The following is a 14,661-nucleotide window of genomic DNA, read 5'->3' as shown; positions in this document are numbered from 1 at the left end:
GAATAAATGTACGCCGACGTTACAGTTTTGAGTGCTGGTGGTGTTTGCGCAGTCCTGCGCGCAGCGCAAGTGTAAGGTTTACAAAGATCTTTTGCGTGACGTGGAATTCACCGTATCCGGAAGCGTGGCCCTGGTACAGCTGAGATGCGATGCTGTGCTTTTGATTCGTTGTTTTCGTGGTCTCTTTAACTCTGCATTGGTATGATAATGTACAAATACTGAATTGTGAACGTCAAGGGATCCGTGTATTAGTATGGGCAACAACTTTATAGTAATAGACGCGGATCTTGCGGCTTGATATGATGTTCTGTTCAATCACTAGCTCTGCTACCGCCTAGCTAGCGTCAGCTAAACCCGACGGAAAGGGCTAGCTAGTTGTTAGCCTCGACATCAGAATTACATGGAGCATCTCCTGATTGAGTTTTAAACCTCAGAAGAATGGACGAAAAATACAGTAGCAACGTTCTCTCCAGTGGGAAGCTCGGAATGGTCGAAGTGCCCAACGCCAGGTAAAGACGACGGTTCTTGGGCTGGATTGTAGGATAGTAAACTAGTCAGCCCAGCTGTCAGTCAGTGGTGTGGACATCAAGTTAAGCTCGTTAACGAGATTTCCAGTTCGGAGCAGTTGCTCTGAATATAGTTTCAAATAAAGAACATAACCATGCCTTATGCCAGGGATTTCGACGTGAATTGTGTTGTTTCAACTAGGTGGAGTTTAGCAGTCTAACTTGATTTGATCCTTTTTCAGATTAACCAGGTACATAGTGTTGCTTCTCATCGCCAAAGTGCTGAAGGCACTTGGGATATTCGAATCATACGATCTACTCAAAGTAGTCCACATCGTCCAGTTCGTCTTCATACTGAAATTAGGGTGAGCATAGTCCCCACGGAATCATACAACACTGTTTTTGTTATCCCTGGAACCTGACTAAAGATTGTTGTATGCAAACCCTAACAACGTTTTTACCTTCCATATTTTTTCAGGTGTGCAGTAATCTTACTTTTCTTCCAAAAGCCGTTCACTTCTGGGAAAGTGATATCTAAAAGACAGGTTTGTGGCTTCGCTTTTTGGGTCATATATTCATAGAGCCTTCCATGATAAACGCTCACATCAGCAGTCGCTCATATTAACACGACTACTCTGCTCATCATTTCAGTGGATCAAGCTACTGAAACATGCGGTTGTTAATTGCATCATATCTCTGCTGGGTTTCTTTGGCCTGACTCTTTGTGGACCTCTAAGGTAGAGTTGAAAAACAAATAACTTGTTTAACTCTCGGTGCAGCGTGTGTGTGTGTGTTGACGTGAGGAGATGAGTGTTGCATCTGAGAGGTGTGCTGTCTCTGCAGGGCGTTGTTGCTGTTCGAGCACAGCGACGTGGTGATCCTAGCCCTCCTCAGCGTTCTGTTCACCAGCTCAGGAGGTGGACCTTCCAAGGTAAACAAACAAACGTCAGACTCTTTCAAACCACAAATACCGTCATAATAATAACAACAGGAGTCAGGTGGCTGAGCGGTGAGGGAGTCGGTCTAGTAATCTGAAGGTTGCCAGTTCGATTCCCGGCCGAGTCAAATGACGTTGTGTCCTTGGGCAAGGCACTTCACTACTTGCCTCGGGGAGAATGTCCCTGTACTTACTGTAAGTCGCTCTGGATAAGAGCGTCTGCTAAATGACTAAATGTAAATGTAAATATTCATTTGGCTTTCACCCAAAGTGATGTACAGCAAAACCTGAAACCTCTTCCAGCTGCAGTCAAGGGCTATAACCATTGAGCTATACCCTGCGGTCTTTCCTGTATGCTGCTTTAAAAACATGTACACCCTGTTACATTCCAGACCAGAGGTGCAGCTCTCTTCATCATAGCAGTGATTTGCCTTCTCCTCTTTGACAACGATGACCTCATGGCCAAGATGGCGGAGCACCGTATCCTTCCGCCGTTGTGAATGACTTCACAATCATGCGACTGTAGTGAACGACGACACAGTGAACGCCATTCAGGCTCAAAATCTCAGACTTATTATCCCGAAATCTCTCTCTGTGAGTGTTTGCCCTAACCTTCCCCCTCTCCAGCTGAAGGGCACCATGACAGCGCCCTGACCCACGCTCTTTACACCGCCATCGCGTTTCTGGGGGTGGCAGACCACAAGGTGAGCCAGTCATACCCTAACTCCAGCAGAAGGCGTTTCATGTGCGAACACCTCTGCTTCTTCCTGACCTCCCCGAGGTACTGATGTGTTTTGTCCCTCTCCTGTCTCCGTCAGGGGGGTGTGGTGTTGCTGGTGGCGTCCCTCTGCCTGAAGGTGGGCTTCAACACAGCCTCCAGGAAGCTGTCGGTGGAGCTGGGAGGAGCCAAGCGTCTATACGCCCTGTCCAACCTGGTCTCTGCAGCCGTGCTGCTTCCCTGGGTCATAGTGCTGTCGGTTTCCACTGAGGTAAAACACAGGGAATGCCATGTATCAGTATATAGTACAGTTTTCCGAGGGGGAAATTGAACCTGGGACCTTTTGATCTGCAGTCAAATGCTCCAACCACTAAGCCAAAACAAACAAAAACTCTGGTTTCCCGTCTCCAGAGTAAAGTAGAGTCGTGGTCGTCGCTCCTCCTCCCGTTCAGCCTGATCGTGTTCTCCGTCATGATCCTGGAGTTCTACGTGGAGTCCGCCTGCGTGTCCAAGATGGAGGCGCCCCGCTGCGCCCGCTACGGCGCCCTCTTCCTCCTGGTCAGCAGCGTGCTGCTGGCCAACTTCTGGCCCCACCCCCTCTCCTACCAGCTCAGCTCCATGAACAAGCCCCCCCTGCAGGACAGCACTGAGCACGTGCAGTCTGGAGGCGTGCTGGTCAGCGCGGTGTTCTTTATAATGGGTGAGTGGAGAGAGAGGGGTGGATAGGAGTGAGAGATGGATGGATGGATGGTGTGGCTTGACAGGGATTCTGGAAGCCCATCTCAGAGTCATGGTCTGAACTTTCCATGAAATCTTTCTCAATTGTATTCTTACATTTTTGCTGAGCCAATATGCTTACTAATGCTCTTTCTCCTTGTCTCTCTCCCTCCCTAATTCTCTCTCCCCCTCCCTCCAGCGGACAGCATCTTGTCCTCCCCCTCTAAGAGGGGCCAGAAGGGGACCCTGGTGGGCTACTCTCCGGAGGGGACCCCTCTTTACAACTTCATGGGCGACGCCCTGCAGCACACCTCCCAGTCTCTGCCGCGCTTCATCAAAGACTCGCTCAAGCAGATCCTGGAGGAGTACGACTCCAGGCAGATCTTCTACTTCCTCTGTCTGAACTTGGTGAGCGTTGTGCCAGCGTGAGGCTGTTTTGAGATGGTTGGTTTGAGATCTGATCTCTTGCTTGTCCGTTGCGTTGGATGAAGGATGGTTATGCTGTTGTCTCAAGGTGGTTTGGATTAAAACTGTGAAAATCACCTTGTTTTTTTGTGATGGGGCGGGGGGTGGAAATTGCTTTGAACACATGTAACCTGTGTTGACAACAAACATAACTAGCATTATATTTAAGCCCCATATCCTAATACGATACCCTTTCCTCTGTGTTAAAGGCCTTCACGTTTGTGGAGCTGTTCTACGGCGTGTGGACCAACAGCCTGGGGCTGATCTCTGACGGCTTCCACATGCTGTTCGACTGCTCCGCCCTGGTGCTCGGCCTGTTCGCTGCTCTCATGACCCGCTGGAAAGCCACCAGGATCTTCTCCTACGGGTAAGGGGGGCAGGCGCAGCTTAGTGGTTAGTGTTTGAGTGGAGATCGCAGGTTCAATTCCCCCTCTGTATGTTGTTTTGGATAACAAACATCTGCTAAATTAAGGAGTTATTATTTTTATTAGGTGTGGTTCCCAGGACGGATTGTTATGGGGGCTGTTGGATTATTTCCGTCCTAAAATCATCCATGAATTGGAGTAAAAAAAAAATATATATATATTTTCCCCCCCAGATATGGCAGAGTTGAAATTCTGTCCGGGTTCATCAACGGTTTGTTTCTCATGGTCATCGCTTTCTTCGTCTTCATGGAGTCGGTCACCAGACTGGTCGACCCTCCCAACATCAACACTGACATGCTGACGGTAAGAAACTGCCTGGGTTGATCAAGTGAATGCTGACGTAGGTGACATCTACAGGGAAACATCCCTGACGTAGGTGACATCTACAGGGAAACATCCCTGATGTCTTTGATTGTTGAGGTTATCCCTGAACTTTCTTTGCCACTTGTGTTATTGTTTTCACTGTGCCTGGTATATTCAGACTTTCTATATGCACTATTTGAATGTGTATCTCTCCCCCCACCCCCTCCCAGCCCGTCTCTGTGGGGGGTCTCCTGGTGAACCTGGTGGGGATCTGTGCCTTCAGCCACGCCCACTCCCACGGGAGCTCCAAGGGGGGCTGCTCGTCCCAAGACCACGGCCACGGCCACTCCCACAGCGAACACGGTCATGGTCAGGGAGGCCACGGCCACAGTCACGGGGGCAGTCACGGACACTCTCACGGGGGCAGTCACGGACACTCTCACGGCAGCAGTCACGGACACTCTCACGGAAGCAGTCACGGCCACTCTCACGGTTCTGGCGGTGGAGGCATGAACGCCAACATGAGAGGTGAGGGTCTCCGATAGGTTGTTTATGGGTTCGACTGTGGTGATGTGTTAGTTAAGCAACGACACGTAGATGCATGAATGCTACCAGGAGAGCAGTAAGTGGGTCAGGGTTCATGCTGTAGGTTGAGACAGGAATATCATGCCAGATGAGTACTAAAACTTCATTGGCTAGAGTGTATGTGCTGTGAGGGGCTCATGGTGGTCTCCCTACCTGCCAGGTGTGTTTCTGCACGTCCTGGCCGACACGCTGGGCAGCGTGGGCGTCATCATCTCCACAATCCTGATTCGCCAGTTCGGCTGGCTGATCGCCGACCCCATCTGCTCGCTCTTCATCTCCACCCTCATCTTCCTCAGCGTGATCCCGCTCATCACCGACGCCTGCGAGGTCCTGCTCCTGAGGACCCCCCCCGAGCACGAGAAGGACCTGAACGTTGCCTTAGAAAAGGTTTGATTCCACAGATTCATCAGATCTCTTTAGCGTGATGATAATGGTTTTATCGTTTTGTCCTGGAGGGTTTGTGTTGGTTTAGGGGGTAGTTCTGTGGGCGTATGTGAAGCCCTCTGTGAAAAGGGTTATAGAAATAAAACACCAATTTTGATGTCATCTGAAGCTGCATACAAGGGGGTAATTGAACATGGGACCTCTTGTTCTGCAGTGAAATGCTCTACCACTGAGCTACACCCATCCCCCTGACCTAAAGCAAAGTTGACGTTGTTTCAACGGCCATTTTACATGAGTCGATGCTGGTCTCTTCCAGATTGAGAAGATCGAAGGTGTGCTGTCGTACCGGGACGCTCATTTCTGGAGGCACTCAGCCAGCACCGTGGCAGGAACCATCCACCTGCAGCTGATGTCAGACGTGGTGGAGCAGAGGATCATACAGCAGGTAACGTCTTATCCCCAGAGGAACCTCTCTATCCACCGTCAAACACTCTAACCACCGAGCTACAACCCCGTCGGATCACCCCTGGGTAAACGCAACACGTTCCAGAAAGTACCGTCTCTCTCTTCGGATGAAAGCGTTGGCTAAAAGAAGCAGACGTCGACCGTGCGGCTCGTCCGTGTGATCCACAAACCCTGCTGTTCTTGTTCTCCTCAGGTGACGTCCATTTTGAAAGATGCGGGGGTGAACAACCTGTCCATCCAGGGGGAGAAGGAGGCGTTCTTCCAGCACATGTCCGGCCTCAGCTCAGGGTTCCAGGAGGTCCTGGCCATGACTCAGCAGATGGAGTCCATGAAATATCTGAACGACGGGACATGCATCATGTAATTTACTTTTGATTGCGACCAAATAAAACTTTTACTACTTTCCTCCTTTTTTTTCTTTTTTCTTTTGACGTGTATAGTATGTATGCGGTTCATTTGTATAATAATAAAAATATTGATATATGAATTTTATCAATCACGAGTTCTTTGTGGAATCCTTAGTCTAGGTTAAATTGTATTTTTGTGTGTGTTATTTTGACATGCTTAACCATGTAAGCAGGACATTGAGATTCAGTAATAGAAAACGATAAGTTTGTAGTAAACTTGATAGAACCCAATGCAAACAATTCAAGCTTTCTGCTTTGTTCACAATATATCAACGTAAATATAAGGCATTGGAATGACACAAGCACAGGCTTGTAGACTAGTAGATGGAAAAGAAAACCTGGTTTTAACAATGATCATGTTTAACAATCATTTAACAATGGTTGAGCAATGAACTAGCAGAGTTGGTGTAGAAATCTTGGCCTATTGACGATTTATTTCACAAGACCATTTGGGTTGTTCGTGTCATAATGGATGACGTCTTACAGAACTTTACAAACAAGCGTGATGGTATTGTTCGTCAGTCTGTAATTGTTAAGAACGCATGTAACTAAGGTAAAAAAAAACATGTTTATTTGATTATTTATTTTTACCCCTATCGTGTTTTGGAGGAAGTGACGAAACATGATCTAGATCAATTAAGTCACGTGATCAACGGTCGTCCTGGGAAACGCATTCCAAGCAGCTGCAGCCAATCCAATCAAATGAGAGCGAGGTTGGAATGTAGCGAATGAGATTCGAGCCAGGGAGGATTTAAACCAAGACGATTCTCCTTTGGTTATTGTGCAGCAATTGCAGTGTGATATCAGTATCTGTTAACGCGACCACAGCAACACATCTTTTGAAATGGCTCTCCGCATGACCAGAGTAAGTTTATTTTTCTATCACAGTTTTGCATTTGTAATTTAGTTGATTTCATGTCGTTCTGTTTGTGCTTTCGATCAATTTTCGACGTCTGATGTGTGAGTGGCCTCGTGCATAACTTCCTGGACAATGATGGCTCGTGACTTTTATTTTAGACTTGTTCAGAATTCTGTTTTGTGCACGCAGTGTGGCAACGGATAGATGTTTAAGCTTTCACTGCAAGTATAAACATGTCTTTTTTGTAGAACCGCATCGCTTCAGAGAACCCAACTGCTCTCGCGGGCAAGACTGTGCAGGGGAACAAGCCTACACTCAGGCCGCGAGCTGCCCTTGGTGAAATCGGCAACAATGTTGCAGCTCCCAAGCAGTGTCTGAAAAAGGTAACATTTACTCGTCTTTTTACATTATAAATGGCTGTTAACGCGAGTTTTTGGCCCATCAATCTAATAGCTTGTTGTTCAGGATGCTAAATTGGAGCCCATTAAAGTGGCGGAGAGGAAGGCTAGCACAAGGGTCGAGAAGATCCAGGAAGCAAAGCTGCCCAAAAGAAATGAACCCGAAATTAAGGTGAGGCTTGAACCGAAGAGATTTGACTTTATAAAATGTCATTATAATTAGTTAAACCTTTTTTTTTAAATTTGATTTATGTGCGAACATGAATCAGTCTCGTCGTGGAAACCCCCGTTATGTTCCCACCCCCCATACTGAACACTTGTCTCTCTCAGCCCGAGCCAGTGGCCGTGCTCGAGCCCATGTCCCCCACCCCCATGGAGACTTCTGGCTGCGCGCCTAACGACCTGTGCCAGGCGTTGTCCGATGTTCTCCTCACCATCAAGGACGTGGATGCGGACGATTATGACAACCCCATGCTCTGCAGTGAATACGTGAAGGACATCTACAAGTACCTCCAACAGCTCGAGGTTAGATCACTACCACAGTCGTTTTCCCATTCTGCCTTTGCTTCTGTTCATGCTTCCAGTTCTGAGGGATTTGATTAAAAGTTCTCTATGGTAAGGAGGACTTTACCATGAGCACTAAATAGTTTTGATACATTTCCTTCAGTAGGGTGCCCACAGTAGCTCACCAGAAGTGCTTATTCATGTACAGAGGCCTTACCTGTGTTTGAATCCAGCATTTTGCTGCATGGTTCCACCTGCCTTCCCTGTCACTTCACTTTGTTGCCCCTTGTTCATGTGTCTGTAGGTTGACCAGGCAGTCAGACCAAAGTACCTGGAGGGGCAGGAGCTCACGGGGAACATGAGGGCCATCCTCATCGACTGGCTCGTTCAGGTCCAGATCAAGTTCCGCCTCCTGCAAGAGACCATGTACATGACCGTGGGCATCATCGATCGCTTCCTCCAGGTACCCTCCTTCCCACTGCTCAGGAACCACGTCAAGGACTTGGTGATGCTAGTTAGAGGGGATGCCCTTTATAATTCCCCTGTCTTGTGTTGGCAAGCCGTGCCTGGTAGCTGAATGTTTACAGGATTATTTTTTTCTGAACTGACAACCAGTCAGAACTATCTGCTGTACTTGTCTACTAAATGAACAAGATGCTAACTTTGTCTTGACCCGACAGGACAACCCCGTCCCCAAGAAGCAGCTCCAGCTGGTGGGGGTGACGGCCATGTTTGTTGCCTCCAAGTACGAGGAGATGTACCCTCCTGAGATCGCGGACTTTGCCTTCGTCACAGACCGGGCGTACACCACGGCCCAGATCAGGGACATGGAGATGAGGATCCTGAGAGGGCTCAAGTTCAGCTTTGGCCGTCCCCTCCCCCTGCAGTTCCTGAGGAGAGCCTCCAAGATCGGAGAGGTTTGTCTCCCTCCCTCAACCATCCAACATCTACTTCTCCGTCCTCTCGCCACCCCTCCCATCTCGATATCAGTTGCTGCCTCAGAATCTAAAATGTCTGCCATGTCCGTCCCCTCCAGGTGACTGCTGAGCACCACACCCTGGCCAAGTACTTTGTGGAGCTGACCATGGTGGACTACGAGATGGTCCACTTCCCTCCGTCGCAGGTGGCCAGTGCTGCGTTCGCCCTCACCCTGAAGGTCTTCAGCTGTGGGGAGTGGGTAAGAAGCTGACCCTCCTGGGTTCTTCTACTTATATTTTAGTCATTTAGCAGACGCTCTTATCCAGAGCGACTTGTAGTAATTATAGGGACATTCTCCCGAGGCAAGTAGGGTGAAGTGCCTTGCCCAAGGACACACGTCATATGGCACGGCCGGGAATCAAACTGGCAACCTTCAGATTACTAGCTTGATTCCCTAACCGCTCAGCCACCTGACTCCCTTCTACTTCAAGACTACCTGTCATCACCTCCCCCTTATCAAGGCTTCAACTGTGGGGATTTGTGTAGGGCAGACCAGTAACTAAAGGTCCTTTCGTGGTCAATTTCACTAATTCTTGGCTCCACTTCCCCCTCAGAATGAAACTCTTCAGCACTACATGAGCTACTCTGAAGAGAGTCTGGTGCCAGTGATGCAGCTCATCGCCAAGAACGTTGTCCAGGTGAACGAGGGCAAGACCAAGCACATGGTGAGTGGAGGGTGTCTGGATGCGCTCTTCTTACTGGATGTGTTGTGAGGTTACCAGATGACAGCTCTAGCAGGTTTAGTCTCGAGTACTGAGTTTGGTGCTTTGCATACACCTGAAAGAACTGTACATGTGGTCTTGTTTAATATTTTGAAACTTTCTAATCTTATCAAGTGATTATGGCAGAATTCTTGAACAAAAGTAAGCTCATGGCTAATTTTTACTTGTGACATGTTCAGTCCTCTGAAATTGCCTCCCTTCAAGAAAGTGAATAATTAAAATGTGACGTTGTTTCCTCAGGCTGTGAAGAACAAGTATTCGAGTCAGAAGCAGATGAGAATCGCCACTATTTCTCAACTAAACTCTTCGCTGATCAAGGACCTGGCAAAGAAACTGACCCTATGAGACTGATTTTTAAGCACCATGTGCTGTTTTGTACAGACTGTATCTAACTTATGTCATTTATAATGTTTTTAGGGAGATGTGTGGTTGGACAGTATTGGGAGACTTGGGTGTGCTGCCTGCCTAATGGGGTAGAGGTCTTTCTGTAAAAGGCTTTGACCTCTTTTGTAACAATTGTGTATACCAAAAGTCTTAATGCCAATAAACGTTTTAAAATTTTTACATACCGAGTCCTCTTTAAATGATACACGTGACAACTTGCACTTACATTTTACATTTAGTCATTTTTAGCAGCAGCTCTTATCCAGAGCAACATACAGTAAGTACAGGGACATTCCCCCGAGGCAAGTAGGGTGAAGTGCCTTTCCCAAGGACACAATGTAATTTTTGCACGGCCGTGAATCGATCTGGCAGCCTTCTGATTACTAGCCTGCTCAGCTATCTGACTCGCACTTCACCACCAGATGGCGCTAGAGCCTTGGACACTAGACTTGCCTATTGGGTTAGTTGTCCTTCACATTGTGCTTTAGTGACCCAGTACTTGAGCTAATGCTGAAGCTATAACCGCAGGCGCTCTAGTTCCTGTCTGGGGACCTGTTGGTTCTGACTGCTGCTAGGCCTTCGGGTCCCTTGCCAGCCTGCTAGATGTGTCTGCGCTTCATCAGGTCATATCCTTTTTCCTTGACTGTTTGGATGGTTGGTCAACCTTTTCGTCTAATGGTTCTTCTCAGTAAAGGACATATAATGTAATTTCAATTGGTCTAAAATGTACTCAAGTATTTCACGGTCTGCAGAGACCATTGCTTACATGTGTCAAGTTGATTTGCCTACTTTTGAATGACCTAACCAGCCAATGTGCTTGTAGCACCTGACCTTTAACCCCCATAGAAATCCCATTTAGACAAGGTCACCTTGTCTGTCTGCCGGCCTCCCTGCTTCCTGTGCTCAGGGAGGGGAGGGGAAGCACCAGTCAGACCGGCAGGCCCCCAGAGGGGGATGAGGACCCCAGAATAACAACGGCAGATGCAGGGAGGAGGTCCAGGGAGCACCCGGCCTCAATTACGATTGATCACGCGGCACGTATTTAAGGCTTAATGGACACAGCAGAGCGGGGAGTGCTCATCTCTCCAGGCTGTGTTCAGCTGAGGGCCGGAGGGATCCCGCTGTAACCAGACACTCCTGGGGGACTGAGCTCATCCTCAGCCCCCGGCCTGCCCACCTGCTGCCTGCTGGAGATCACACCACCCTCCTGTACACACCACCACCCTCCTGTACCTCTTGTACACACCACCACCCTCCTGTACCTCTCGTACACACCACCACCCTCCTGTACCTCTCGTACACACCACCACCCTCCTGTACCTCTCGTACACACCACCACCCTCCTGTACCTCTCGTACACACCACCACCCTCCTGTACCTCTCGTGCACACCACCCTCTTGTACCCCTGTAGTGTGTGAGAGAGAGGGAGAGAGTCCGAGGAGGGGGCGAGCTACTTGTCTCCCCCCCCCACACACCTTCCGCTCAAGTCCGCAGGGACAGATGGTCATTAGTCTCGGTGAGCCTGCGTAGCCCTGCTCTTAAACCCAGGCTCGCGCTGAGCTCTCGTGCCTGAAGGCTGAGGTCATGAGTGGGCAGAGCAAGCCGTTTACGAGACTGAGTCCTCCTGTGGCGCTTGAGAACGTGCGTCTGGAGTACACCGCGAGTCAGGGACTGGGGCCTCTCTCTCTCCGTAGAAAGCGAACGTTGTGGTACGTCGTGGTACAGTGAGGCCTTTCAAGACGTTTATAAGGATGACCGTGTTCGCCCCTTCATCTCTCGATGGAATAGTGATCCAGGTGTCAAGCTCTCGCGGTCACAAAGAACGCAAAAACTTGGCCCCCCGAAACAATCTTCAGTACAAAACTCACCCAATGTACGGTCCGAGACCAGAGCCAGAGGTTTGAAAATGCCTCTCAGTCTAAACATTCAGTGAGACAGTCGGCCTTTAAGTGAGTCAGTGTTCGTTTCTCACCTCCCGTCCACCAAGTCTGCGAGTTTCGATTCAATAATGACAAAGCCAAACAAACAGCTAGCCACAGCGGTGATGTCGGGGGGGGGCAGCGAGGTCGGGCGGCTGGCGTTCAGACCAGAGACTCCGTGCCGAGGACGCAGAGAAAAATAAACACCGGAGCGTTCATTTTCACAATTTATAGGTTTTCGAATAAAAAATCGGTGTGCTTCCTGAACTTGGCTGACCTTTGCCTCTCAACGGTAGATGAAGAGAAGAGAGGATACTATTGTGGCCCGAACACTGGCGTGATTCAGACAGGCGTGAATAGTCTCCTCAGGATCATTCTTGTTTACTTAGCGGAACGTTCCTCCGACCACCTATATAACCTTCTCGCGTCGGAACAGAAGGTCGAGTCTTACTTCCTCCCTCCTGGTTAACAGCCTCTCCTTGTCTGAGTAGAGGAAGAGAACATGATTCCTCAGCAAAGATACACTTATCAAGGACACGAAATTCTTGTTGCCTTGGAAATGGGAGCCTCATTGCTAATCGTAATTTCGCACTGACAATCGGCTTCAGCCCAAAACAAACTAGGTCAGGAAAAAGTGGAGGGATTGTTCATCTCATAATAGTTTAGAAAATACCTAAGATTTGACTTGTAATGATACCTTTTTAACGTTGTTCCCACGAAAGAGCACCGCAGAGCAAACACAGTAGGCCTGTTTTCAACTGTTGTGGACATTGCAATCATAAGTGGAATAATACAATGTTGCAATTACTATGTAATCGGCGCTTTGGGAATTATAGCCACATATGTTTGTGTTTGATTTAATGATTTGTAACATAATGAGAACAAGATTGCGGGTAAGTGTTGTGTTGTTTGTCATGTTGTACGTTTTCGAAGCTTCCAAAATCAACGTCTGTTTTTCCATTCCTTACATTATTCTTGAAAATACGTGTTTTTTTATGGTTTATTAGCAGAAAAAAATACCTAAAACATACACAAATTAAAACAAATGTGCTCCACCACTCAGTGGATCAGATAGTTTAGACTTCCCCCCCCAACATCCTTCCCTCCAAATCCCTGTTGTTCACAAGACATGAGTCATCTAGTCCAGGCTGGGATCCTGGTCAACCACAGTGTAACACAGTAGAACACACAGTAGAACCGATTAAAACATAATAGAAAACACAGTAGAACACGTAAGAACACAGTAAAACAGCAGAAATCGTCGACAGGTTCTGAGTGAGTGGGATTCCGATCTCTCCAACGACACCACGGTGTGCTGCACAGCCAGCGCGTGTGACCTGACGTGATTGATGTGTCGTCATGGTGACGTAAAGCACCAGCACCTCCAGCCCCTGACGTCTCCTCCATCACACGGCCTTCTGGGACGCCTGTAACCTGAGTCGGGTGAGTCAGACCCCCAGAGTCCTGGGATTAATCTCCAGGGTGGGGATGGAGAGGGGGGTGGTTAGTGGAGGAGGAGAAGGGGATGGTTAGGGGGGGAGGGGGTGGAGGGAGGAGGGGGTGGAGGAGAGGGGGTTGGTGAAGTGGGATACAGTGGAGGGGGGAGGGAGAGAGGGAGGGAGAGAGAGAGAGGGGAGGGAGGGAGGGAGGGAGGGGAGGGAGGGAGGGGAGGGAGGGGAGGGGAGGGAGGGAGGGAGGGAGGGAGGTGAGGGAGGGAGGGAGGGAGAGAGAGGGGAGGGAGGGAGGGTGGGAGGGTGGGAGAGAGGGAGGGAGGGAGGGAGGGAGGGAGGGGGACAGAGAGGGAGGGAGGTAGAGAGGGGAGGGAGGGAGGGGGACAGAGAGGGAGGGAGGTAGAGAGGGAGGGAGGGAGGTAGAGAGGGAGGGAGGGAGGGGGACAGAGAGGGAGGGAGGTAGAGAGGGAGGGAGGGAGGTAGAGAGGGAGGGAGGGAGGTAGAGAGGGAGGGAGGGAGGTAGAGAGGAGAGGGAGGGGGACACTGCTGACATGGTGTAAATCTACCTCAGGGGTCACTTGGCGTCTTCTTTGTTGTGGGAGTGTGGCGGCAGATTAGCTGAGTGTGGATGTGTCCTGTTTGTCCCTCTCTCTGTCTCTCCCCCTCCCTCTCTCTCCCCTCCCCTCTCTCCCCCCCCCCAGACCTCAGGTCACTCAGAACAGCTGTGCAGAGTCAGGGTTGAGCCAGGACTTTGATCAGGTTTCAGTCGACCTTAGCGTGTCGGCAGATGGCACCAGCATCCTGAGTTGATCTGCTGGCGATATGAAGCTCTCGCGTGGAATCAAACGAGCTGAAGTCTCTACTAGTGTCTGTGACGCAATGCCCGCACTGTGAGAGCACTCTCGCTCTGTCGGTCATTTGCATGGTGGCGCTAGCCAACTGGATGGAGACTGGAGGTGAGTTGGGTCATTGTAAGCAGTGGATGCTTCATTTCTCTCAAGCTTTCACCCTTGTGACACAGTGGGCAGGTCTCCTTAAGGAGAGAAAACCTCCCTGTATGACCAAGATAATAGAGTTCTGGACAAATCCTCCTTTGTTACACACTTAATCATGTTCTCTGAAGGGGTTCAAGGCCTGACACTTCGAATAATTCACAGCCTTCTTGACTTCGACAGAGGATGTAGAGCTGCTGGTCTTGTTAGCCGTGCTGCAAGGGTTGTTTGGACAGGTGTTCATACCTTGCAGGCAGGGGTCTGCCAGTGTAAACTCACAGATGGTCTTCTGCTGGAGGGCTCCGTGTGCCTCCACACAAATGAGATGTCAGGTGTTTTGTTTTGACAAAAATATCTCAGCAACATCTGTTTTCTGGAGGACCCAAAGTACCCAAATGTTTCATAATTTTTGGATGACATTTATTTAATGCTTGGGCTGTTTGTTCCGGCCTCATCCTCAACATCCTCCATCGCTGGCCGCTGTGCGTGGAAAGGGTGTTATTGATTAAACGAGTCAATAGTGCCGGCTTTTCTCTCTGAT

The 14,661-nt window shown here is 49.3% G+C and overlaps 2 protein-coding genes across 2 annotated transcripts; both read left to right on the top strand.

Moving 5' to 3' along the window:
- The first annotated feature begins 7 nt into the window (after positions 1-7).
- On the top strand, positions 8-5,978 carry slc30a5 (solute carrier family 30 member 5). Its single transcript, XM_067258547.1, has 16 exons — positions 8-509; positions 749-871; positions 985-1,051; positions 1,158-1,243; positions 1,350-1,437; positions 1,836-1,923; positions 2,071-2,147; positions 2,262-2,432; positions 2,573-2,861; positions 3,078-3,286; positions 3,553-3,710; positions 3,942-4,071; positions 4,302-4,599; positions 4,817-5,043; positions 5,357-5,485; positions 5,699-5,978. The coding sequence occupies exons 1-16, from the start codon at positions 439-441 to the stop codon at positions 5,867-5,869; spliced, it is 2,382 nt and encodes a 793-aa protein (XP_067114648.1). The 5' UTR covers positions 8-438; the 3' UTR covers positions 5,870-5,978.
- Positions 5,979-6,656: 678 nt separating this feature from the next.
- On the top strand, positions 6,657-9,937 carry ccnb1 (cyclin B1). Its single transcript, XM_067258550.1, has 9 exons — positions 6,657-6,777; positions 7,020-7,154; positions 7,237-7,341; positions 7,500-7,694; positions 7,978-8,136; positions 8,354-8,590; positions 8,710-8,850; positions 9,206-9,316; positions 9,614-9,937. Exons 1-9 carry the CDS (start codon positions 6,757-6,759, stop codon positions 9,716-9,718), a joined length of 1,209 nt encoding a protein of 402 aa, XP_067114651.1. The 5' UTR covers positions 6,657-6,756; the 3' UTR covers positions 9,719-9,937.
- The last annotated feature ends 4,724 nt before the right edge of the window (positions 9,938-14,661 follow it).

Source organism: Osmerus mordax, chromosome 20, assembly GCF_038355195.1.
Source record: "Osmerus mordax isolate fOsmMor3 chromosome 20, fOsmMor3.pri, whole genome shotgun sequence".
NCBI lineage: Eukaryota > Metazoa > Chordata > Actinopteri > Osmeriformes > Osmeridae > Osmerus > Osmerus mordax.
Note: the sequence above shows the minus strand (reverse complement) of the source record. Positions and strands in the feature narration are given on the sequence as shown.

Excerpts from the sequence above, each read along its gene's own strand:
- slc30a5 (XM_067258547.1), top strand. The coding sequence starts at position 439 with ATGGACGAAAAATACAGTAGCAACGTTCTCTCCAGTGGGAAGCTCGGA. Across the intron at positions 2,862-3,077 it reads CGCGGTGTTCTTTATAATGG|CGGACAGCATCTTGTCCTCC; the intron begins GTGAGTGGAGAG and ends CCCTCCCTCCAG. Across the intron at positions 3,711-3,941 it reads ACCAGGATCTTCTCCTACGG|ATATGGCAGAGTTGAAATTC; the intron begins GTAAGGGGGGCA and ends TTTCCCCCCCAG.
- ccnb1 (XM_067258550.1), top strand. The coding sequence starts at position 6,757 with ATGGCTCTCCGCATGACCAGA. Across the intron at positions 7,342-7,499 it reads GAAATGAACCCGAAATTAAG|CCCGAGCCAGTGGCCGTGCT; the intron begins GTGAGGCTTGAA and ends TGTCTCTCTCAG. Across the intron at positions 8,591-8,709 it reads GAGCCTCCAAGATCGGAGAG|GTGACTGCTGAGCACCACAC; the intron begins GTTTGTCTCCCT and ends CGTCCCCTCCAG.